Source organism: Staurois parvus, unplaced genomic scaffold (genome assembly GCF_062004578.1).
Source record: "Staurois parvus isolate SC_StPar_1 unplaced genomic scaffold, SC_StPar_1.0 ptg001470l, whole genome shotgun sequence".
NCBI lineage: Eukaryota > Metazoa > Chordata > Amphibia > Anura > Ranidae > Staurois > Staurois parvus.
Genome location: NW_028319266.1, coordinates 150,402 through 177,500, shown reverse-complemented (window position 1 = coordinate 177,500; position 27,099 = coordinate 150,402). Strand labels below are relative to the sequence as shown.

Sequence of the window (27,099 nt, the reverse complement as noted above, 5' to 3'; positions counted from 1 at the left end):
AATTTTGACTGTATTCAATATATTTAAAAATATATTTCAATAAATATATAAACTCCATGCAAACCAATGGGCAAGCGGATGTAAATGAGATGAGAGGTAGGCCACCCATAGATCCAACACGGGCGTGTAGTACCTATCCCCATAACATATTTCGGCAAACGTTAAGGCGCAATTTCTACGTCCTCGCTGATTCTGAGGGATGAAACATAAAATCTGTGCAGATGTTTGGGCCCGTTGTCAGTACAACTGTCATTGTCTTTGAAAGAATTCACAGCCGCCGCTCTGTTCTAGCCTCAGGAACCTCTTCACACTCTTTCTTGGTGAAAACTTCCCATTCAGGAATATTCTCGGGTTGTCTGGTATTTGCTGCAGGTTTGTCATCTAACTACACATTTCCGCTAATATATTCAAGTCTGGGGGAATGTGAAGGCCACTCCGAAACCTTCGCTTTTCCCTCCCGTCAGGAGCCCACGTGGAAGAAAAATATATTTGAAATTTATTTGTAAAACACTCTTCCCAAATATATTGATATATATTTGAAATGCTAAAATTTTGGCCATATTGAATATATTTCAAAATAAATAAATAAATATACAAATATTTATATATATATATATATATATATATATATATATATATATATATATATATACTGTATGCTGAAATGTGTTTTTATTACAGAATATATGAAAACTAATTCTAAAAATACATTTCAATTATACTGTATGTCTATAAAAATACAAATCTACATTTTTTAAATGCATTTACAAATATATGCTAAAATGACTTTTTTATATGTTAAAAAAAATCTGAAGAATATATTTTAAAATCAATATATTTTTAAAAATACATATATTTTTTAAATATACTCTTCAGATTTTTCTTTAACCTATAAGAAAATTCATTTTAACATATATTTTTTAATGCTATCCAAAAATTTTAGATTTGTATTTATAAAGACGTACAGTATATTTGAAATGTATTTTAAAAAATATTTTTCATATATTGTAATAAAAACGCATTTTGACATACAGTGTATATATATATAGATAGATAATAGATAGATAGATAATAGATAGATAGATGATAGATAGATAGATAGATAGATGATAGATAGATAGATGGATAGATAGATAGATGGATAGATAGATAGATAATAGATAGATAATAGATAGATAGATAGATAGATAGATAGATAGATAGATAGATAGATAGATAGATAGATAATAGATAGATAGATAGATAGATAGATAGATAGATAGATAGATAATAGATAGATAGATAGATAGATAGATAGATAGATAGATAATAGATAGATAGATAGATAGATAGATAGATAGATGGAAAGATAGATAGATAATAGATAGATAGATAGATAGATAGATAGACAGATGGAAAGATAGATAATAGATAGATAGATAGATAGATAGATAGATAGATAGATAGATAATAGATAGATAGATAGATAATAGATAGATAATAGATAGATAGATAGATAGATAATAGATAGATAGATAATAGATAGATAGATAGATAGATGATAGATAGATAGATAATAGATAGATAGATAATAGATAGATAGATAATAGATAGATAGATAATAGATGATAGATAGATAATAGATAGATAGATAGATAGATAGATAGATAGATAGATAGATAGATAGATAGATAATAGATAGATAGATAATAGATGATAGATAGATAATAGATGATAGATAGATAATAGAAAGATAGATAGATAGATAATAGATAGATAGATAGATAGATAATAAATAGATAGATAGATAATAGATAATAGATAGATAGATAATAGATAGATAGATAGATAGATATAGATATCTATATATATATATATATATATATATACACTGTATGTCAAAATGCATTTTTATTACAATATATATGAAAAATATTTTTTAAAATACATTTCAAATATACTGTACGTCTTTATAAATACAAATCTAAATTTTTTGGATAGCATTAAAAAATATATGTTAAAATGAATTTTCTTATAGGTTAAAGAAAAATCTGAAGCTGAATCTCATAAGCAGAACTTTGGGTTGATATTGTATAAGACCAATGCAGGACATACACGTGCAGTTTATGAGTCCCGCCTTAATCCCAGCTTTCCTCTTACCTTAAAGAAGCCATGTTTTCTGTTGCGTTGCCCCAGCCACAGCGTACTTCCTGGCGAAAGGTTGGTTTCCGGAGGATCTATCACACGCTCGTAGATCCTACAAAAGTAAAATGAGACATTTTGAGTTAGGAAATGGGGATTTGCAACAAAACCGCTGCCCAGCAACCCGATGATCCAATTAAAACACATACAACATGCCAAGCTTATGAGAAAATATAACCCTGATGGGTTGGGACCAAAGCCCTTCCCCGTAGAAGCCTTGGCTTCCATACACTGACGCCTTGGTCTCCATACACTGAAGCCTTGGTTTCCATACACTGAAGCCTTGGTTTCCATACACTGAAGCCTTGGTCTCCATACACTGAAGCCTTGGTTTCCATACACTGAAGCCTTGGTTTCCATACACTGAAGCCTTGGTTTCCATACACTGAAGCCTTGGTTTCCATACACTGAAGGCTTGGTTTCCATACCCTGAAGCTTTGGTTTCCATACACTGACACTTTGGTTACCATACACTGAAGCTTTAGTTTCCATACACTAAAGCCTTGGTTTTCATTCACTGAAGCCTTGGTTTCCATACACTGATGCCTTGGTTACCATACACTGACACCTTGGTTACCATACACTCACACCTTGGTTTCCATACACGGTCGCCTTGGTTTCCATACACTGACGCCTTGGTTACCATACACTGAAGCTTTGGTTTCCATACACTGATACCTTGGTTACCATACACTGAAGCTTTGGTTTCCATACACTGATGCCTTGGTTTCCATACACTGACACCTTGGTTACCATACACTGAAGCTTTGGTTTCCATACACTGATGCCTTGGTTACCATACACTGACGCCTTGGTTACCATACACTGCTGCCTTGGTTTCCATACACTGACACCTTGGTTACCATACACTGACGCCTTGGTTACCATACACTGACGCCTTGGTTACCATACACTGATGCCTTGGTTACCATACACTGAAGCCTTGGTTACCATACACTGACACCTTGGTTACCATACACTGACGCCTTGGTTTCCATACACTGAAGCCTTGGTTACCATACACTGACGCCTTGGTTTCCATACACTGACGCCTTGGTTTCCATACACTGAAGCCTTGGTTACCATACACTGACGCCTTGGTTACCATACACTGACGCCTTGGTTTCCATACACTGAAGCCTTGGTTACCATACACTGACGCCTTGGTTTCCATACACTGAAGCCTCAACCCACCCAGGTGATGACCAACTAGTGTGAAACAGCTCCGTGCAGTTTGGAAAATATGTTTCTGTATAGAATGCTTCTGTACTGTAAACCAGCGGTTCTGGATGGACAGTTAGCCATGGGGCCTGTTGGAATGATTTTCATGGCTCCGCCCAATATTCTGAAACGAGGAATTTCTTTTTGTGATTTCATTTTGAATGATATACTTTGTTTATATTATGTTGCATTTATTGATGAATGTGGGCTTTAAAAAGCCCCCCCACGTTGCACATACATGTTGCTGGGTGGCGGAGGTTTCTACACTCACTGCACGTTCCTAACACAGTGACTGAGCTTTCAAAGACAGCTCCCAGTCTCTTCTAATGATTGGGAGCCTGCAGTACTGCCTCCCAATCATGTGACCACCGTGACAACCAATCACAGTGGCCAGTCCTTTCCGCTCCCTGGGCATGAAAACCCTGCTAAAGGGATGCCATGAGGAGTTCAGGGGTATTATTTGGGTGAAAAAAAAATAATTAACCTGATTCATTCAGTCTTTTGCTGTTATTAGCTGTGATTGGACAAAGCTGATCACATGATACAGATGGCCTGTATCCAATCCCAAACACAATTGCCTACAGTACAACGGAGGGGCATGAAAGGAAGCCATCCATTGTATACAATTGTCATGTGATCTGCTGTGCTTGGCCAAAGAGGTCACATGACACTGGCAGTGGGCCGGTGTAGTGACCTGTCATCCTGCGTCCCGTGGATAGTGGTTAGTGTATCTAAATCTGCTAGTCCAACGAACGCTCCCCTCCCCCCCAGGCTGACAATGCTGCTGTCCAAAGGTGCCCCCTGTGCTCCTTCCTTTAGAGTGGGGGCGCTCTAATACAGGAAGTGTGTTACTGGCTGGATCACCAGGTGAAAAAACTGAAGAAAAAAAAAAAGACAAAAAAAGAAAACTAACGCAGCCACCATATCTCATGATTGGTAAGCTGCAATTACATTTTTTGGCTTCAGGATTAATACCACTTTAGTGCAGCAAGGACATTCCCCTCGTAGGAAAACAAACCCATACTCTGGTTTTTTTAAATAATTGGCACTTTTCACAAATTAACTTAATTAACTAATTTAATTTAATTTATTTTAATGAATGTATTTAATAAATTAAATTAATACATTTAATTTATTTACTGTAATTAAAAAATAAAATGAGTCTGACTTCCATCATTAAAATGACAAAAAAATCTTAGATCGACATGGATGCTCTGGTTTCATTTTAAAACCGCGGATCCCTACCTAAAGGTGAAGATGCGGGAAAAAACTCTGATGGGGTTATTTTAGATATGGAAGAAAAAAAATATATTTAAAATATATTTTAAAAATACATTCTTAATATATTCTTCCCAAATATATTGACATATATTTCAAGTAATACAATTTTGGCCGTATTCAATATATTTCAATATATTTGTGAATATATTATTAAAAATATATTCAGAACAGGCTGCAATATATATCAAAGTGTAATTTAGAATGCATTTACAAGTATATTTAAAAATCTATGTTTAAATGCATTTTTTTTCGATGTTCAAAAAGATCTGGAAAATATATTTAGAAAAATATATTTTTAATCATATGCCTTTGGAAAATGTATTTTAATTAACATTTTTGAAAATACATTCTTAATTATACAGTATATTAAATTACAATAAATATATTATTCTTAATTATTACAGTATATTATTAAAAATATATTAAGAACACACGCTGCAATATATATCAAAGTATAATTTGGAATGCATTTAAAAATCTATGTTTAAATGCAATTTATTTAGATATTCAAAAAGATCTGGAAAATATATTTAGAAAAATATATTTTTAAACATATGCCTTTGGAAAATGTATATTAATTAACATTTTTGAAAATACATTCTTAATATATTCTTCCCAAATATATTGACATATATTTCAAGTACTACAATTTTGGCCGTATTCAATATATTTCAAATATATATTTCAATATATTTGTGAATATTTTATTAAAAATATATTCAGAACACACGCTGCAATATATATCAAAGTGTAATTTGGAATGCATTTACAAGTATATTTAAAAATTATGTTTAAATGCATTTTTTTTTGATGTTCAAAAAGATGTGGAAAATATATTTAGAAAAATATATTTTTAAATATATGCCTTTCGAAAATGTATTTTAATTAACATTTTTGAAAATACATTCTTAATATATTCTTCCCAAATATATTGACATATATTTCAAGTAATACAATTTTGGCCGTATTCAATATATTTCAATATATTTGTGAATATATTATTAAAAATATATTCAGAACAGGCTGCAATATATATCAAAGTGTAATTTAGAATGCATTTACAAGTATATTTAAAAATCTATGTTTAAATGCATTTTTTTTCGATGTTCAAAAAGATCTGGAAAATATATTTAGAAAAATATATTTTTAATCATATGCCTTTGGAAAATGTATTTTAATTAACATTTTTGAAAATACATTCTTAATTATACAGTATATTATTAAATTACAATAAATATATTATTCTTAATTATTACAGTATATTATTAAAAATATATTAAGAACACACGCTGCAATATATATCAAAGTATAATTTGGAATGCATTTAAAAATCTATGTTTAAATGCAATTTATTTAGATATTCAAAAAGATCTGGAAAATATATTTAGAAAAATATATTTTTAAACATATGCCTTTGGAAAATGTATTTTAATTAACATTTTTGAAAATACATTCTTAATATATTCTTCCCAAATATATTGACATATATTTCAAGTACTACAATTTTGGCCGTATTCAATATATTTCAAATATATATTTCAATATATTTGTGAATATATTATTAAAAATATATTCAGAACAGGCTGCAATATATATCAAAGTGTAATTTAGAATGCATTTACAAGTATATTTAAAAATCTATGTTTAAATGCATTTTTTTTTGATGTTCAAAAAGATGTGGAAAATATATTTAGAAAAATATGTTTTTAAATATATGCCTTTGGAAAATGTATTTTAATTAACATTTTTGAAAATACATTCTTAATATATTCTTCCCAAATATATTGACATATATTTCAAGTAATACAATTTTGGCCCTATTCAATATATTTCAATATATTTGTGAATATATTATTAAAAATATATTCAGAACAGGCTGCAATATATATCAAAGTGTAATTTAGAATGCATTTACAAGTATATTTAAAAATCTATGTTTAAATGCATTTTTTTTCGATGTTCAAAAAGATCTGGAAAATATATTTAGAAAAATATATTTTTAATCATATGCCTTTGGAAAATGTATTTTAATTAACATTTTTGAAAATACATTCTTAATTATACAGTATATTATTAAATTACAATAAATATATTATTCTTAATTATTACAGTATATTATTAAAAATATATTAAGAACACACGCTGCAATATATATCAAAGTATAATTTGGAATGCATTTAAAAATCTATGTTTAAATGCAATTTATTTAGATATTCAAAAAGATCTGGAAAATATATTTAGAAAAATATATTTTTAAACATATGCCTTTGGAAAATGTATTTTAATTAACATTTTTGAAAATACATTCTTAATATATTCTTCCCAAATATATTGACATATATTTCAAGTACTACAATTTTGGCCGTATTCAATATATTTCAAATATATATTTCAATATATTTGTGAATATATTATTAAAAATATATTCAGAACAGGCTGCAATATATATCAAAGTGTAATTTGGAATGCATTTACAAGTATATTTAAAAATCTATGTTTAAATGCATTTTTTTAGATGTTCAAAAAGATCTGGAAAATATATTTAGAAAAATATGTTTTTAAATATATGCCTTTCGAAAATGTATTTTAATTAACATTTTTGAAAATGCATTCTTAATATATTCTTCCCAAATATATTGACATATATTTCAAGTACTACAATTTTGGCCATATTCAATATATTTCAATATATTTGTGAATATATTATTAAAAATATATTCAGAACACGCTGCAATATATATCAAAGTGTAATTCGGAATGCATTTACAAGTATATTTAAAAATCTATGTTTAAATGCAATTTATTTAGATGTTCAAAAATATCTGGAAAATGTATTTTGAAAAATATGTTTTTAAATATATGCCTTTGGAAAATATAGTTTAATTAACATTTTTGGAATACATGTTAAAATATATTCGCGTAGGCCAATATATTGTAAATATATGTCGCATGTGTAATTTTTTTTTCTAAATATATTGAAAATATATTTCTCTTCCATATGGGTAATCAGTGACTTGGATCCTTTGCAGCATAAAATCGACTTTTGCTATATGGGCAGGAGGCAAAAAAAATCCAGAAAGCAAGCAGCTTACATGTTTCAACCCTTGGGGAAGGGGGCTTAATCAAAGTTCCACACAATTCTCGCCAACAGAAATAATCATAGTCACAGCATTGAGAGGCCCCCAGGATCCTCTACACCCCTTTGTTGGTTTATTCTTGATCCCCATTCCACCCCTCCCCCTTTCTTACCCATTCTTTACTACCCCTACCTCCCCTTAAATAATGATACACAGGGAGGGTGATGGGTGCGGCGGGGGGGGCAATTACTGGAACTAATTCCCGGTATGGCTCCCCCTGCAACAGCTGAGAGCCAACAGGAGGGAGAGGAGAAGAAGCCGTCTTTCAGTTGCTGCAGAGACAGCCAATTGGTTCCGGTAATTAGCCCCTGCTGTGCTGATCACCCTCCCTGCCCGCATCTGATTCACCCAGCTGCCTGGGCCCCCCTGCTGGCCTGGACCCCATACAGGAGGACTAGGGGTACCCCCTTATCCACAGCCCTGACTATATACACAGTATATACAGTGAAGGAAATGCGTATTTGCTCCCCTGCTGATGTTGAATGTTCGCCCCTCACACAGAAATGATCGGTCTAACAATGGAATGTTCGGTGTAACACTGAGAGACAGAATACAACAACAAATTCAGCAGAAATGCGTCTAACAAATGATGACTGATCTGCATGTTCATGAGGGAAAGAAGGATTTGATCCCCTATCATTCAGCAGGATTTCTGGCTACCAGGTGTCTCTCATACAGGTAACAAGCTGAGATTAGAAGCAGTCTCTTAAAGGGAGTGCTGCTAATCTCATTGTGTTACCTGTATAAAAGACACCTTTCCACAGGAGCAATCAAACCATCAGATTCCAAACTCTCCACCATGGCAAAGACCAAAGAGCTGTCCAAGGATGTCAGGGACAAGATTGTAGACCTACACAAGGCTGGGCTGGGCTACCAAACTATGGCCAAGCAGCTTGGTGAGAAGGTGACAACAGTTGGTGCAATCATTCACAAATGGAAGAAACACAAAACAAGTGTCAGTCTCCCTAGGTCTGGTGCACCATGCAAGATCTCACCTCGTGGAGTGTCAATGATCATGAGAACAGTGAGGAATCATCCCAGAACTACACGTGAGGATCTTGTCAATGATCTCCAGGCAGCTGGGACCACAGTCACCAAGAAAACAATTGGTAACACACGACGCCAACAAGAACTGAAATCCTGCAGTGCCCGCAAGGTCCCTCTGCTCAAGAAAGCACATGTCCAGGCCCGTCTGAAGTCTGCCACTGAACATCTGAATGATGCAGAGGAGGACTGGTGGGAAGTGTTGTGGTCAGAAGAGACCAAAATCGAGCCTGGGAGAAATAAAAGGGCAGCGGACGTCTAAAGCTTTTCGGTCAGGCTCTGCGTCAGGTTCCCGGTAAAGGATGGGCCGGTCAGGGGACATGTTCACTAATGTCCTCTCGGAGATATTCTTCTCTAGCTTGAGTCTTCGTCTAATTTTGGTCTTTATTACGAAGCACCGTACGAGGTGTTTTCTATCTGCCGATTCTATGGGGATGGCGGCTCCTTTCCGGAGCACATGGCTGGCAGGAAATTAGCGATTCCTCAACTCTCTTTCCAGAATCCTAATTCGTCCAGACAAAGGACACAGATGACGTCCAAAGAGTCTTCCATGCCACCCGGGATGGGAAAACAGAGTCAGATCTCTCCCGCTCGCCTCAGTCTCAACCAACACGCCATCTGCCACGGGCGCGATCCGCGTCAGCCTGACTCCGGCAAAGGCTTCCAGGCAGGTCTGCCTCAAGGCTTTATTTATTTATCTGCCTGTATTAAACTTTCATTACAGCCGCCACCGGCACCCGACATTGTCAATCTCTGGTTTGCCAAATTGAAAATCAAATAGCGAGCAATAATGTAAAATTATTTCTGGGAAGGAGTGAGGAGGCATCGGAGAGACGAACTGGGAAATTATCGTACAGCAAACTGTGCAAACATACCTAAAACTTCCCAACAGTTGGAATAGAAAAGAAGAAAATTCGATGCAGCTCACCAGCACTGGCAAGACTTCAAAGTACAAGAGGTAGTCAGAGAGTGGGGCCACAGGGTCAGTTTCCCTGGGTGCAAAATTCTTAGAAGCACAAAATTAGTAAGGATTGGGGGTGAGAAGAGGTGGGAGATCAGTCAGTGTGTGCTCCTGTTCTGGTCCTGTCAGCCTGGGAGAGAAGGGGAGTTACAGTGAAGGAAATAAGTATTTGATCTCCTGCTAATTTTAAATGTTTGCCCACTCACAAAAAAATGATCGGTCTAAAGGTCTGGTGCACCATGCAAGATCTCACCTTGTGGAGTGTCAATGATCATGAGAACAGTGAGGAATCATCCCAGAACTACACGTGAGGATCTTGTCAATGATCTCCAGGCAGCTGGGACCACAGTCACCAAGAAAACAATTGTTAACACACTACGCCGACAAGGACTGAAATCCTGCAGTGCCCGCAAGGTCCCTCTGCTCAAGAAAGCACATGTCCAGGCCCGTCTGAAGTCTGCCACTGAACATCTGAATGATGCAGAGGACTGGTGGAAAGTGTTCTGGTCAGATGAGAGCAAAATCGAGCTCTTTGGCATCAACTCAACTCGCCGTGTTTGGAGGAGGAGGAATGCTGCCTATGACCCCAAGAACACCATCCCAACTGTGAAACATGGTGGTGCAAACATTCTGCTTTGGGGGTGTTTTTCTGCTAAGGGGACAGGACAACTGCACCGCATCAAAGGGACGATGGACGGGGCAATGTACCATCAAATCTTGGGTGAGAACCTTCTTCCCTCAGCCAGGGCATTGAAAATGGGTGGTGGATGGGTGTTCCAGCATGACAATGACCCAAAACACACGGCCAAGGCAACAAAGGAGCGGCTCAAGAAGAAGCACATTAAGGTCCTGGAGTGGCCTAGACAGTCTCCAGACCTTAATCTGATTGAAAAACTGTGGAGGGAGCTGAAAGTTTGAGTTGCCAAATGTCAGTCACCAAACCTTAATGACTTGGAGAGGATCTGCCAAGAGGAGAGGGCCAAAATCCCTCCTGAGATGTGTGCGAACCTGGGGGCCAACTCCAGGAAACGTCTGACCTCTGTGATTGCCAACAAGGGATTTGCCACCAAGTACTAAGTCATGTTTTGTGAAGGGGATCAAATCCTTCTTTCCCTCATGAACATGCAGATCAGTCATCATTTGTTAGACGCATTTCTGCTGAATTTGTTGTTGTATTCTGTCTCTCAGTGTTACACCGAACATTCCATTGTTAGACCGATCATTTCTGTGTGAGGGGCGAACATTCAGCATCAGCCAGGGAGCAAATACACAATTCCTTCACTGTATATGGAGTTGTTGTGGAGGGACTAGGACGTGCACAATGGAGCAGTATGCAGATTGGAAAACAAAGAGGGGATAAAGGGCAAGGGAGAGAACATTGTGGGGTGCCTGTACAGAGTGGGGGTGCTCACTAAGGGGGGGGGGGCATGTCAGGACAAGTCTGACTAATACAATACAGGCAGGCTGTGCGGGAGGGGGGGGGTGTCAGCACAAGCCTAACTAGTGGAATACAGGCAGGCTGTACAGGGGGCGTGCCAGCACAAGTCTCACCAATGGAGTACAGGCAGGCTGCACAGGGGACGTGCCAGCACAGGTCACACCAATGGAGTACAGGCAGGCTGCACAGGGGACGTGCCAGCACAAGTCTCACCAATGGAGTACAGGCAGGCTGTACAGGGGGCGTGCCAGCCCAAGTCTCACCAACGGAGTACAGGCAGGCTGTACAGGGAGCGTGCCAGCACAAGTCTCACCAATAGAGTAGAGGCAGGCTGTACAGGGGGCGTGCCAGCACAAGTCTCACCAACGGAGTACAGGCAGGCTGTACAGGGAGCGTGCCAGCACAAGTTTCACCAATGGAGTATGGGCAGGCTGTACAGGTGGCGTGCCAGCACAAGTTTCATCAATGGAGTACGGGCAGGCTGTACAGGGGGCGTGCCAGCACACGTTTCACCAATGGAGTACAGGCAGGCTGTACAGGGGGCGTGCCAGCACAAGTCTCACCAACGGAGTACAGGCAGGCTGTACAGGGGGCGTGCCAGCACAAGTCTCACCAATAGAGTAGAGGCAGGCTGTACAGGGGGCGTGCCAGCACAAGTCTCACCAATAGAGTAGAGGCAGGCTGTACAGGGGGCGTGCCAGCACAAGTCTCACCAATGGAGTACAGGCAGGCTGTGCTCCCAAGTAGAATGCAAATTAGAAAACTGAGCACGCTGGGATGGATGTACTTCCATGTCCTTTCATGGTCAGTTTGAAAATGGAAAGCAGGTGGGCTTGCAGGATCACCAGGTGTTTCTTACATAGGAAGCAATGCAAAGAGAACAGAATACTTCATAATACAAGTATATGGTAAGACAGACATCAGGAATATTAAATGTTGGGGGTATCACACGCTTGAAGAGAAGGCTGGAAGTCAGATTTAAAGCCCCGGGACTAAGATTCTCAAGGACTCCAAGTGACCTGCATATATGACCCTTGCACCTTTAAAATAGGGCACCTGATCAGTTCCATTTCAATGCAAAAAACCCGCCATGTGTATGCTGCTGAGCGGCCTGAAATACCCCCGAATGGAGGAGCGTATCTCCAATGCATTCACTGCGAGAGTCTATGGAAATGTTCAGTACGTGTCTTGGCTGTGTAGAGCTCTGTTTGAGCACAGCAAGATACTGAGGAGATCAAGCAGAGGAGGTAACACAACCCATTGAGTGGGTGGAAGAGCCGATACAACTTCTTCTACAAATCCTCCGCCAAAACGCGTCCAAAGTTTTTACCGATCGAAGAATACAAGGGGTTAGACAAAAATATGGAAACACTCCATGATTTGCAGGTTTGAAAGTAATGCCATGTTCGGTGGTGAAAGAAGAAATGTAATGTTCTTTTGCTCCCGCTGTGTGATGAGACACCTAGCTAACAGGTGGGAAGCCTCACTTTCCTCATTCGCTGCGTTCGCTGCTAGTAATACGCAGTCGCGCCAGAGCTTACTGAGCTTCAAAGAGGGAAAATTGTTGGTGTCACTTAGCTGGTGCCTCTGTGACCAAAGTGGCCAATTTACTTGCCGTGTGGCGAGGTACAGCATCAAAGTTTATGCAGTTTCCGGGAAAAAGTTGTCTGATATGCATGATCATGGTTGGTATGGTCAACTGACCGAAAGAGACAAAAGGACACTGCCCAGGATTGTGACCCGGAATAAGAAAACATCTGCTGCAAAAGTGACTGCAGAGCTCGATCTCAGTCCCATGAAGACTGAGTCCCGTGAAGACTGCGTCCCTTGAAGACTGCGTCCCGTGAAGACTGCATCCTGTGAAGACTGCGTCCCGTGAAGACTGAGTCCCGTGGAGACTGAGCCTGTGGAGACTGAGCCTGTGGAGACTGAGTCCCGTGAAGACTGCGTCCCGTGAAGACTGAGTCCCGTGAAGACTGAGTCCCGTGAAGACTGAGTCCCGTGAAGACTGAGTCCCGTGAAGACTGAGTCCCGTGGAGACTGAGCCTGTGGAGACTGAGCCTGTGGAGACTGAGTCCCGTGAAGACTGAGTCCCGTGAAGACTGCATCCTGTGAAGACTGAGTCCCGTGAAGACTGAGTCCCGTGAAGACTGAGCCTGTGAAGACTGAGTCCCGTGAAGACTGAGTCCCGTGAAGACTGCATCCCGTGAAGACTGAGTCCCGTGAAGACTGAGTCCCGTGAAGACTGAGTCCCGTGAAGACTGAGTCCCGTGAAGACTGCGTCCCGTGAAGACTGAGTCCCGTGACGACTGAGCCTGTGGAGACTGAGTCCCGTGGAGACTGAGCCCCGTGAAGACTGAGTCCTGTGAAGACGGAGCCTGTGAAGACTGCATCCCGTGAAGACTGAGTCCCGTGAAGACTGAGTCTGTGAAGACTGAGCCTGTGAAGACTGAGTCCTGTGAAAACTGAGTCCCGTGAAGACTTCATCCTGTGAAGACTACGTCCCGTGAAGACTGAGTCCCGTGAAGACTGAGCCTGTGAAGACTGAGCCTGTGAAGACTGCGTCCCATGAAGACTGCGTCCCGTGAAAACTGAGTCCCGTGAAGACTGCGTCCCGTGAAGACTGCATCCTGTGAAGACTGAGTCCCGTGAAGACTGAGTCCCGTGAAGACTGAGTCCCGTGAAGACTGAGCCTGTGAAGACTGAGCCTGTGGAGACTGAGTCCCGTGAAGACTGCATCCTGTGAAGACTGCGTCCCGTGAAGACTGAGTCCCGTGAAGACTGAGCCTGTGAAGACTGAGTCCCGTGAAGACTGAGTCCTGTGAAGACTGCGTCCCGTGAAGACTGCGTCCCGTGAAGACTGAGTCCCGTGAAGACTGAGCCTGTGAAGACTGAGTCTGTGAAGACTGCATCCTGTGAAGACTGCGTCCCGTGAAGACTGAGTCCCGTGAAGACTGAGATTGAGCTCTGCAGTCACTTTTGCAGCAGTTGTGTGCTTATTCCAGATCACAATCCAACGTCCTTTTGCCTTTAAACTGTATATTCCGTCATAAGCTTTGATATTGCACCTCGCCACATGGCAAATAAATCTGCACCTTCAGTCACAGAGGCGCCAGCTATGCTGCACCAACAATTTATAAATACAATTAGAAGCAGAACTAATATGAATCATATAATATCTAAAGAATAAAGTGTAAATATGAAAAAGTATATCCAGGAGTGTCTCGGTTTACGAACGCCTCGGTTAACGTAATTTTTGGTTTTCGAATGAAAATCCATTGAAAATAATGGCTCTCTACAGTATTTATGCCTTTAAAGTGCACTTTATAAAGAGGTTTGAACAGATAAATGACTTTTTTAAAAATTTAAATTTTTCTGACCTCCGGAACAAATTAATTGGTGTCCAATGCATTCCTATGGGAAACCGCGTTTCGGTTTACAAATTGTTTTCACAATACGATGCAACTTTTCCCAGGACGCATTGCATCTGGGAGGTTTATAGCGCCGGCCCCGTGCATGCTGGAGTCTGTGGGTAGCACATGGCATTGAGTGTGGAGCAGGGGCGGACTGACCATTTGAGCACTCAGGCACTGCCCAAGGGCCTTGGCTCAGTAGGGGGCCGCATGAGATACCCCTGGTACCTTTCATTGGCTTTTTCATAGGCTTTTTTGGGTTTGGGCGAGGACACAGGGGCCCCATGATCCCCTATTGCCCGGGGGCCCCATGAGCTGTCAGCCCACCCCTGGTGTGGAGGTGTTGGAGCGTTTTTTGTATCAAGTTTTGGAGCCATTCTGGAACTTTTTGAATCATGTCCCTGTACAGTATTTATGCCTTTAAAGTGCACTTTATAAAGAGTTTTGAACAGATAAAATCCTTTTTTTTTACTTTTTTCTGACCTCTGGAACGGATAAATTGGTTTTCAATGCATTCCTATGGGAAACTGCGTTTCGGTTTACAAAACTTGAATTCAGTCCTTCCGTAAGCAAAAGTGCTTCAAAAAGACACCGTCAGCTTCACAATATGTGCAAATGATCGTTCAGCAGAAAGATCGTGATGCAAGACAGATGGAAGTCCATCACCAAGTGCACACCCCGTTCTGACGCCTCTTACCAGATAGGATGGACCATTATATTATAAATGGTGAAATGCGCTAGTTAAATCCCAAAACAGGAATGGTTTTACAGGTGGAGCCACTGACATTTTTTCCCTACTCATCTTTTCTGATTGTTTTTCACTAGTTTTGCATTTGGCTCGGGTCGGTGTCACTACTGGTAGCATGAGGCCATACCTGGACCCTACAGAGGTTGCACAGGCAGTCCAACTCCTCCAGGATGGCACATCAATACGTGTCATTGCCAGAAGGTTTGCTGTGTCTCCCAGCACAGTCTCAAGAGCATGGAGGAGATTCCAGGAGACAAGAGCATGGAGGAGATTCCAGGAGACAAGAGCATGGAGGAGATTCCAGGAGACAAGAGCATGGAGGAGATTCCAGGAGACAAGAGCATGGAGGAGATTCCAGGAGACAAGAGCATGGAGGAGATTCCAGGAGACAAGAGCATGGAGGAGATTCCAGGAGACAGGCAGTTCCTCTAGGAGAGCTGGACAGGGCCGTAGAAGGTCCTTAACCCATCAGCAGGACTGGTATCTGCTCCTTTGTGCAAGGAGGAACAGGATGAGCCCTACAAAATGACCTCCAGCAGGCCACTGGTGTGAATGTCTCTGACCAAACAATCAGAAACAGACTTCATGAGGATGGCCTGAGGGGCTGACATCCTCTAGTGGGCCCTGTGCTCACTGCCCGGCGCCATAGAGCTGGATTGGCATTGGCCATTGAACCCCAGAATTGGCAGGTCCACCACTGGCCCCCTTTGCTTTTCACAGATGAGAGCAGGTTCCCCCTGAGCACATGTGACAGACGTGAAAGGGTCTAGAGACGCCGTGGAGAACATTCTGCTGCCTGTAACATGCTTCAGCATGACCGTTCTGGTGGTGGGTCAGTGATGGTCTGGGGAGGCCAGGGGCGGACTGACAACTCATGGGGCCCCCGGGCAATAGGGGATCATGGGGCCCCTGTGTCCTTGCCCAAACTCAAAAAAGCCTATGAAAAAGGTACCAGGGTCAACTCATAGAGCCCCCTACTGACCCCAGTCCGCCCCTGGGGAAGGCATATCCATGGAGGGACGCACAGACCTCTACAGGCTAGACAATGGCACCCTGGGTGAAAGTGTCCGGACTTGAAGTGGTTAAAGGACAACATTTGTTTTCTCCCGCTAGAATTAACGTTTGTACATCCTATTCAACAAGCTAGAGTCCGTCTTAAACACGAATCAATTATTTGACAGACCAATTAGCTCACTAACAAATTCATAGACTTTTATTAAGCTCATTGACAGATAAGCACCAGACTAAGCCTTCCCTTGGCATTGCACTTCTGTGATCCTCTGCAGAGCATCGCACCTTTTCCCTTCCCTGGTTATCTCTCAGTAACCACTACCACCTGTGCTTCATTAACAGCTATATGATGTTGTTTTGACTCGGGCAATATTATAAATGTATGCTCGTCCTGAAATAGACAAGCCGGTTTAAAGTGTTTTCAACAATCCAACCCTCCGGCAGAGAAGACTCTGCAAAGCCGTAGATATGTCCCAGTCAGGCACAAATTATCAAACCAAATGAATCCAGCAATCAGTGTAAAAAAAAAAGAAAAAAAAAAATCTTCATCAACCCCCACAAGTAGTACGGTGTCACTATGTCATGACACTGTACCGCTAGGGTGATAGTACGTTAAAAGAAAAACAAAAAAAACATAAATAATAATATAAAAAAAATAAAAATGTAAAAATTTTTTTTAAAAAATTATAATTTTTGGTTATAAACTTTTATATTTTTATTTATTTTTTTGCTATATAAATGAAAAAGTCCAAAAATTTGGAAAACAAAGTGTTTTTCTAAAAAAATTTTCAAATAAATAATCTTTCTTCATAAATCTTGGCCAAAACATAAATAATAATATAATAATATAAAAAAAAACAAAAATGTAAAAACATTTTGAAAAATTATAATTTTTGGTTATAAACTTTTATATTTTTATTGTTTTTTTGCTATATAAATGAAAAAGTCTAAAAATTTTGAAAAAAAGTGTTTTTCTTATAAAAGTTTGCAAATAAATACTCTTTCTTCCTAAATCTTGGCCAAAATGCATTCATCTATTTCTTTTTAGTAAAAAAAAAATCCAAATTAGTTTATAACCAAAAATTATAATTTTTCAACATTTTTTTAACATTTTTATTTTTTTATATTATTATTTATGTGGGGGGTTTTAACATACTGTCACCCTAGCAGTAGTATCACCATGGTGACACTGTACTACTTGTGGGGGGTGATGAAGATTTTTTTTTTTTTTTACACTGATTGCTTTTACACCCATAAAGGCTGTAAAAGCAATAATTTCTCCTTCTCTCTGGCTGCAATCCTGCGGCCATTGAGAAATACTGTGAAAGCTGTGATTGATCACAGCTTGTCACATGGTACAAGGCTGTTGTGAATAGCCAGCATCTCCTGTAGTACCACCCCTGACCCCAGATTCTCCTAATCCAGCTGTTCTGGTCAATCCCTGGGCAAAGTATCCAGTATCTGCCACTTTAAAAGAAGACAGTCCCAGTTAGTAAGCTAATCCAGTTTTCCACTGAAGTGCTCCTTCCCCTTACCGGCCCAGGGGGTGCAGGTCTACTCAGTCAGTCCTTCTCCTGTGCTGCTGATGAGTCATGGCTGCTACCAGACCTTCAAGCTGGGCTGTTCCTTCCCTGCTGCATAGGTGGTCTTCGCTCTGGGGGCCGGTGAAGTCCTGAGCTTTCTTCCTTCCAAGCTTCTCTGCCTATAGATGAGCCCCTCTCCATCTGGGCCCCCTCCCAGGCTCCTGCTCTCCAGTCTCACTTCTCCATCTTCCACCTGAATTCTCCTGCTGCTGAGCAGGCTCGGTCACTTCTAAGGGTTGTCCTTGCCCCTTGGCAAGCCTCCTGTTGAGGATCGGCCAGGTTTCTTCAAGACTGCAGACCAGCCACTCCTTACCTCCACCCACTGGTTCTAGAACTTTCTCCAACATTCTAGTGCAGGGGGGACGTCTCAGAGAGCTTGTCTGCAGAACCTCTCAGCTCTGAGGGCTGATTCACACAAATGCAGTGCTGATTGAAGCTCAGGTTTCTTAGCTAATTGATACAGTAGCTGTTCACAGGTTCAGGACAGGATTAGCTCAGGATCTTATCCTGGTCATACATATGCGGTTTAGGAATGGTTCCCATAGACGTCAATAGCCTGTAATCCGCACCTCAACCTGAAGCCACTGCTCAAAAATCGGACATGACTCTTTAAAACCGCACTAAATCTGCACCGGCCATGCACCAGACATATGTGAACAGGCACCATAGGAAGCCAAGGCATTTCACATGTCATGTGGATTGGATGCAGTTCAAACCGCATCCACGACCGCTACTCAGCCCTCCTAGCTCCCCATAGCTGACTAGGAGGGTGCTACATTCACAACAATGTGATTCATGAATGTGCACTTTTTTTTTCCTCGCTGCTTTATACATGAGGCCCTTGGCCTCCAATAGAAGGATTTACATATTTCACAATCATCAAGTCAGAAGTGTGACCACAGCCCCATCCAACGTTCTAGTGGGAGGTTATAGTAGGCAACTAAAGCTAGAAATCCCAAAAATACAAAATATGAAAATGTTTACAATACAGAAACAAACAATAAAACCCTTCTCAACCACTGCTCAGGTCTGCAGGAGACCAAGCCACATTTTAGGAGCTAGTCCTGTGGAATTCCCAAAACCCTTCTCATCTCTGCTCTGCAGGAGACCAAGCCACATTTTGGGATCCAGTCGTACTTTATACATGAGGCCCTTGGCCTCAAATAGAAGGATTTACATATTTCGCAGTCACCAAGTCAGAAATGTGACCACAGCCCCATCCAACGTTCTAGTGGGAGGTTATAGTAGGCAACTCAACATAGAGATCCCAAAAATACAAAATATGAAAATGTTTACAATACAGAAACAAAAAGAAAACCCTTCTCAACCACTGCTCAGGTCTGCAGGAGACCAAGACACATTTTACGAGACAGTCATGCTTTATACATGAGTCCCTTGTCCTCAAATAGAAGGATTTACATATTTTGCAGTCACCAAGTCAGAAATGTGACCACAGCCCCATCCAACGTTCTAGTGGGAGGTTATAGTAGGTAACTCAAGCTAGAGAGCCCAAAAATACAAAATATGAAAATGTTTACAATACTGAAGCAACAAAAAAAACCCTTCTCACCTCTGCTGAGGTCTGCAGGAGACCAAGCCACATTTTAGGAGCCAGTCATGCTTTATACATGAGGCCCTTGGCCTCCAATAGAAAGATTTACATATTTCACAGTCATCGAGTCAGAAGTGTGACCACAGCCCCATCCAACGTTCTAGTGGGAAGTTATAGTAGGCAACTCAAGCTAGAGATCCCAAAAATACAAAATATGAAAATGTTTACAATACAGAAACAAACAATAAAACCCTTCTCAACCACTGCTCAGGTCTGCAGGAGACCAAGCCACATTTTAGGAGCTAGTCCTGTGGAATTCCCAAAACCCTTCTCATCTCTGCTCTGCAGGAGACCAAGCCACATTTTAGGAGCCAGTCATGCTTCATACATGAGGCCCTTGGCCTCCAATAGAAGGATTTACATGTTTCAAAATCATCGAGTCAGAAGTGTGACCACAGCCCCATCCAACGTTGTAGTGGGAGGTTATAGAAGGCAACTCAAGATAAAGATCCCAAAAATACAGAATATGAAAATGTTTACAATACAGAAACAAACAAAAAAAAACCTTCTCACCTCTGCTCAGGTCTGCAGGAGACCAAGCCACATTTTAGGATCCAGTCGTACTTTATACATGAGGCCCTTGGCCTCAAATAGAAGGATTTACATATTTCGCAGTCACCAAGTCAGAAATGTGACCACAGCCCCATCCAACGTTCTAGTGGGAGGTTATAGTAGGCAACTCAACATAGAGATCCCAAAAATACAAAATATGAAAATGTTTACAATACAGAAACAAAAAGAAAACCCTTCTCAACCACTGCTCAGGTCTGCAGGAGACCAAGACACATTTTAGGAGCTAGTCCTGTGGAATTCCCAAAACCCTTCTCATCTCTGCTCTGCAGGAGACCAAGCCACATTTTAGGAGCCAGTCATGCTTCATACATGAGGCCCTTGGCCTCCAATAGAAAGATTTACATATTTCACAGTCATCGAGTCAGAAGTGTGACCACAGCCCCATCCAACGTTCTAGTGGGAAGTTATAGTAGGCAACTCAAGCTAGAGATCCCAAAAATACAAAATATGAAAATGTTTACAATACAGAAACAAACAATAAAACTCTTCTCAACCACTGCTCAGGTCTGCAGGAGACCAAGCCACATTTTAGGAGCCAGTCATGCTTCATACATGAGGCCCTTGGTCTCAAATAGAAGGATTTACATATTTCACAGTCATCAAGTCAGAAGTGTGACCACAGCCCCATCCAACGTTCTAGTGGGAGGTTATAGTAGGCAATGCAAGCTAGAGATCCCAAAAATACAGAATATGAAAATGTTTACAATACAGAAACAAACAATAAAACCCTTCTCAACCACTGCTCAGGTCTGCAGGAGACCAAGCCACATTTTAGGAGCCAGTCATGCGGAATTCCCAAAAATTTCCACTTTTTTTTTTTAATCAGAACTGTAACAAAGTACCCATTTCTTTTCCGAATGTCAAGCTGGTGCTGTTGCTGGTTCTAAGTACCTTCAGGCTAAGTTTTCAAACACTCTGTCTAGCCTACATTATGGTTCCCTCCACAAGAAATGAAGAACAGATACACTTTATTAAAGTTACTTATAACTGGCAAAACCTCAGAAAATGCAACCCCAAGCATCACATAAATGCATATCTTAACCGAGTTCCCAGCATGAGCGGAACACAAACTGCATCTACATGCTGTATAAAACATATCCCAGCGGGATCCCTTGGGGAGGCAGAGAAAGACAGACGAGGGGCTTACAGTCTGCCAGGAATTGTTATAAGCTGCTCAAATGTAATATTAGATTTCAGGCTGCTGCAGTCATTTCTTGGGAGGACTTTACAAACAGGTCCACAAACACTGGTATATATTCACAGTCACAGGATGACAGCTGCAGCATAAAGACAAAAATTAAAAATAGTCGATGTATTTATAGAAAATCTATGCCTACAAAGTAGACAAAACGCAACATTTTTGATTACTTTCAATATCCTGCAATATGGATTAATGAAAGCCTGAGGAACGTGATGATGTCAGAGCTGAAATCGCCAAGGCCAAGGTTTATGGAGACCCAACAAGTGATGAGAAACCATCTTCCTCTTGCTGCTCTGTTCTCAGATATGGAGCAGGAACATTTCCCCTCACAAAGTCTGTAATAAAGAAGTCTTGAGCTGTGCTGCTACAGGACGATTTTGAGGCTAGACAGACATGGTTGTGAATAAAGAGGTGCTGCAAAGAGTCAATGAAGCAAAACCACATGGAGGGAATATATCGAAGGGCCCAGAGAAAATCTCAGTATGCCCCAACCACTTCGTAAGAAGAGTATTTATATTTTAGGTTATCAGAAGTAAAACTAATACTTGAAAATGGAAGAATACAGCAAGTAACCAACTTTGATACCTTAGGATACGGATCAATAAAATCCTGAAGAACAATGTCGATGGAATCACCAAAGCCAAAGACAAAGGTTCTTGGGACACAAGAGATTATGCAAGGACCCAGCTCTGAACCTGTGACCTGCTTTACCTGGCAATGTCTCTTCTTGCTGGGCAACCTGGAATGCTGGATGGCTCTCTGGACATTTCCTTGAATAATCCTGCCTTGAACTTTGTTTGTCTTGAACCCTGAACCCTTTGCTGCTCCCATGAACTTCCTATTAAAGCCATGCCTATAAAATCCTGAAGAACAATGTTGATGGAATCACCAAAGCCAAAGACAACGGTTCTCGGGACACAAGAGATTATGCCAGGACCCAGCTCTGAACCTGTGACCTGCTTTGCCTGGCAATGTCTCTTCTTGCTGAGCCACCTGGAATGTTGGATGGCTCCCTGGACATTTCCTTGAATAATCCTGCCTTGAACTTTGTTTGTCTTGAACCCTGATCCCTTTGCTGCTCCCATGAACTTCCTATTAAAGCCATGCCTATAAAATCCTGAAGAACAATGTTGATGGAATCACCAAAGACAAAGGTTCTCTGGACACAAGAGATTATGCCAGGACCCAGCTGTGAACCTGTAACCTGCTTTGTCTGGCAATGTCTCTTCTTGCTGAGCCACCTGGAATGGTGGATGGCTCCTGGACATTTCCTTGAATAATCCTGCCTTGAACTTTGTCTTGAACCTTGAACCCTTTGCTGCTCCCATGAACTTCCTATTAAAGTCATGAGCCACCTGGAATGGTGGATGGCTCCCTGGACATTTCCTTGAATAATCCTGCCTTGAACTTTGTTTGTCTTGAACCCTGAACCCTTTGCTGCTCCCATGAACTTCCTATTAAAGCCATGCCTATAAAATCCTGAAGAACAATGTTGATGGAATCCCCAAAGCCAAAGACAAAGGTTCTCGGGACACAAGAGATTATGCCAGGACCCAGCTCTGAACCTGTGACCTGCTTTGCCTGGCAATGTCTCTTCTTGCTGAGCCACCTGGAATGTTGGATGGCTCCCTGGACATTTCCTTGAATAATCCTGCCTTGAACTTTGTTTGTCTTGAACCCTGATCCCTTTGCTGCTCCCATGAACTTCCTATTAAAGCCATGCCTATAAAATCCTGAAGAACAATGTTGATGGAATCACCAAAGACAAAGGTTCTCTGGACACAAGAGATTATGCCAGGACCCAGCTGTGAACCTGTAACCTGCTTTGTCTGGCAATGTCTCTTCTTGCTGAGCCACCTGGAATGGTGGATGGCTCCTGGACATTTCCTTGAATAATCCTGCCTTGAACTTTGTCTTGAACCTTGAACCCTTTGCTGCTCCCATGAACTTCCTATTAAAGTCATGAGCCACCTGGAATGGTGGATGGCTCCCTGGACATTTCCTTGAATAATCCTGCCTTGAACTTTGTTTGTCTTGAACCCTGAACCCTTTGCTGCTCCCATGAACTTCCTATTAAAGCCATGCCTATAAAATCCTGAAGAACAATGTTGATGGAATCCCCAAAGCCAAAGACAAAGGTTCTCGGGACACAAGAGATTATGCCAGGACCCATCTGTGAACCTGTAACCTGCTTTGCCTGGCAATGTCTCTTTTTGCTGAGCCACCTGGAATGCTGGATGGCTCCCTGGACATTTCCTTGAATAATCCTGCCTTGAACTTTGTTTGTCTTGAACCCTTTGCTGCTCCCATGAACTTCCTATTAAAGCCATGAGCCACCTGGAATGGTGGATGGCTCCTGGACATTTCCTTGAATAATCTTGCCTTGAACTTTGTCTTGAACCTTGAACCCTTTGCTGCTCCCATGAACTTCCTATTGAATCCATGCCTTTGCACTTCCTGTTTGCCAGATTATTGTGCTCTCTCCAGCCAATGTCTCGTTCTTGTAACTCCTGCTGCCATCCATATCTTCACTACCACTCATTACTGACCTTTGGCTTGTTCCTTGACTAAGCTCCTGCTTGATCCCGACCTGCAATCACTTGTTGCTGACCTCTGGCTTGTTCCTCGACTATGCTTCTTCTTCTTCCCAACCTGCAACTACATGTTACCAACCTTTGGCTTGTTTACTGACTATGCTTCTGCTTGAACCCTACCCTGCTGTATCTGCTAGGAGCACAATAATCTGGCAAGCAGGAAGCTCAAAGGCATGGCTTAAATAAAAAGTTCATGGAGGAGATCAGGACTCACCAGAAACAAGGCATTGGGCAGGATTGTCCAAAGGATCAGAGAGGACAGCGTCCCATCTCAGGTGGCTAAGCAAGAAGAGCTAATGCCGGACACAGCAGAAGTTGTGGGTTCGGATCCTGGTCCTGACAGGTGCTGTACCTGTATGTGGGGAGTTGCAGTGTGGTGCAGGTAGTAGCAAAACCTGGAAGTTGTATTAAACAGAATGCTAACATTACAAACACCCTGATGGGAGAGCCCAGGGGCAGACTGACAACTCATGGGGCCCCTGGGCAATAGGGGATCATGGGGCCCCCGTGTCCTTGCCCAAGCTCAAAAAAGCCTATGAAAAAGGTATCAGGGGAAACTCATGGGGCCCCCTATTGATCCAGGGCCCTCGGGCAGTGCCCGAGTTTCCAAATGGTCAGTCTGCCCCTGGGAGAGCCCCACTTGGGAAACAACTCATAGTTCGATGAAGAGAGATGCATACAGTGTCTGCTGCAGAGGATGAAGTGTGACCTGGCCAGTCCAGTCCCGAGAGAGACGATCCTATCCAGTCCTTTTTCCCTCCCTGTCAGGAACCTTTCCCTACTGTTCCTTTTTCCCTAACCAGCAGGGTCTCTCTCCCTAGACTAGCCGCACGCAAGAATAGTGCCAAAATCCAGGGGCAGCGACTTAAATAGACCCTGCTGACCCAAGATGGCAGCCAAGGGTCACCTGGATACAGTGTAGCCAACCAGAACGCTGCCCCACTGACCCAGGAAACCATAGTGAAACAATGTTTCCCTTGAACTTCCTCTCCAGGCTGTGGTGCCACTCACCTGAATGCCACCCAGGGGCGGACTGACCATTTGGGCACTCAGGCACTGCCCGAGGGCCCGGGGTCAGTAGGGGGCCCCATGAGTTGCCCCTGGTACCTTTCATAGGCTTTTGTGGGTGTGGTTTGAGTGTGGACGAGGACACGGGGGCCCCATGATCCCCTATTGCCCGGGGGGCCCATGAGTTGTCAGTCCGCCCCTGACGCTACCTACAGTGGAGAAAACAAACCACACCTGACTACATGTGGGCTGCGCGAGGCACGGTGAGCTGGGTGATTCGGTCCAAGTGAGCCGAGCAGTGGAGCTGCTGAAGAGCGAGCTAGGTGGCTTTTCATTTTTTATCATTCGTTCTGCTGTGTGAAGCTGAAATCCCTTGTGTGGGCAACGTCTTATGAACGGTTAGTTTTCATTTAAATAAAAGTGAAAGCCCTTAAAAAGGTTCACACTGGCAAGGACTCACTGAAAGCACATCTACCATTGGGGGAACCTCCCCCACGTCATTTATCACAGGTACTTATATAGCGCCATCAATTTATGCCGCGCTATATATATATTGTACATTCAATCAGTCCCTAACCCTCAAGGGGTGCAAAATCGTAGGTAACATTCATATACTAGGGCCAATTTAGACAGGAGCCAATTAACCTACCAGCATGTCTTTGGAGTGTGGGAGGAAACCAGAGGAAACCCACGCAGGCACAGGGAGAACATGCAAATTCCAGGCAGGTGGTGCTGTGGTTGGGATTTGAACCCTCAAGGGGTGAACAATTGTAGGTCACATTCAGGGGTGGACTGACCATTCGAGCACTCAGGCACTGCCCGAGGGCCCGGGGTCAGTAGGGGGCCCCATGAGATGCCCCTGGTACCTTTCATTGGCTTTTTTGGGTGTGGGCGAGTACACAGGGGCCCCATGAGTTGTTAGTCCGCCCCTGGTCACATTCATATACTAGGGCCAATTTAGACAGGAGCCAATTAACCTACCAGCATGTCTTTGGAGTGTGGGAGGAAACCGAAGTACCCAGAGGAAACCCACGCAGGCACAGGGAGAACATACAAATTCCAGGCAGGTGGAGCCGTGGTTGGGATTTGAACCCTCAAGGGGTGCACAATCATAGGTCACATTCATATACTAGGGCCAATTTAGAAAGGAGCCAATTAACCTACCAGCAGGGGCGGACTGACCATTTGCACACTCGAGCACTGCCCAAGGGCCTGGGGTCAGTAGGGGGCCCCATGAGATGCCCCTAGTAACTTTCATAGGCTTTTTTGGGAGTGGCTTAAGTGTGGGCAAGAACACAGGGGCCCCATGATCCCCTATTGTCTGGGGGCCCCATAAGTTGTCAGTCCACCCCTACCTACCAGCATGTCTTTGGAGTGTGGGAGGAAACCAGAGTACCCAGAGGAATCCCATGCAGGCACAGGGAGAACATGCAAATTCCAGGCAGGTGGTGCCGTGGTTGGGATTTGAACCCTCAAGGGGTGCACAATCGTAGATCACATTCATATACTAGGGCCACAGCTAATCACATGACATGTGCATGTGACCGCTGTGACCATTCACAGCTAGGCACTAGTATACAATGGATGGCATGAATGAAGCCATCCATTGTATACAACTGTCATGTGACCTGCTGTGATTGGTCACAGCAGGTCACATAGTACCGGCAACGGGGGCCGGTTATTAGATCTGTCATCGGCCGTGTCCGAGGTACACGACCGGTGACAGTTCGTGCCGCTGCACGGCTCTGCAAGCGCATGAACTGTGCATGTGCGGGAGGACCACATATGGCGGCCTCCCGGAAAGCTAATACATTTTTACGGATGCCATTCGGTCATAGGGCGGGCGTCAAATGGTTAACCTATCAGCATGTCTTTGGAGTGTAGAAGGAAACCACGCAGGCACAGGGAGAACATACAAATTCCAGGCAGGTGGTGCCGTGGTTGGGATTTGAACCCTCAAGGGGTGCACAATCGTAGGTCACATTCATATACTAGGGCCAATTTATCTACCAGCTTGTCTTTGGAGTGTAGAAGGAAACCAGAGTACCCAGAGGAAACCCACACAGGCACAGGGAGAACATGCAAACTCCAGG

General features: G+C 42.1%; 1 protein-coding gene across 1 annotated transcript in view; it reads right to left on the bottom strand.

The window, feature by feature from the left end:
* NELL1 (neural EGFL like 1) overlaps nt 1-27,099 on the bottom strand; it is an 846,265-nt gene that overhangs the window by 710,413 nt on the left and 108,753 nt on the right. The window contains exon 3 of the mRNA XM_089662420.1: nt 2,140-2,236. Coding sequence (XP_089518546.1) covers nt 2,140-2,236 — 97 coding nt within the window. The remainder of the gene's footprint in view (nt 1-2,139; nt 2,237-27,099) is intronic.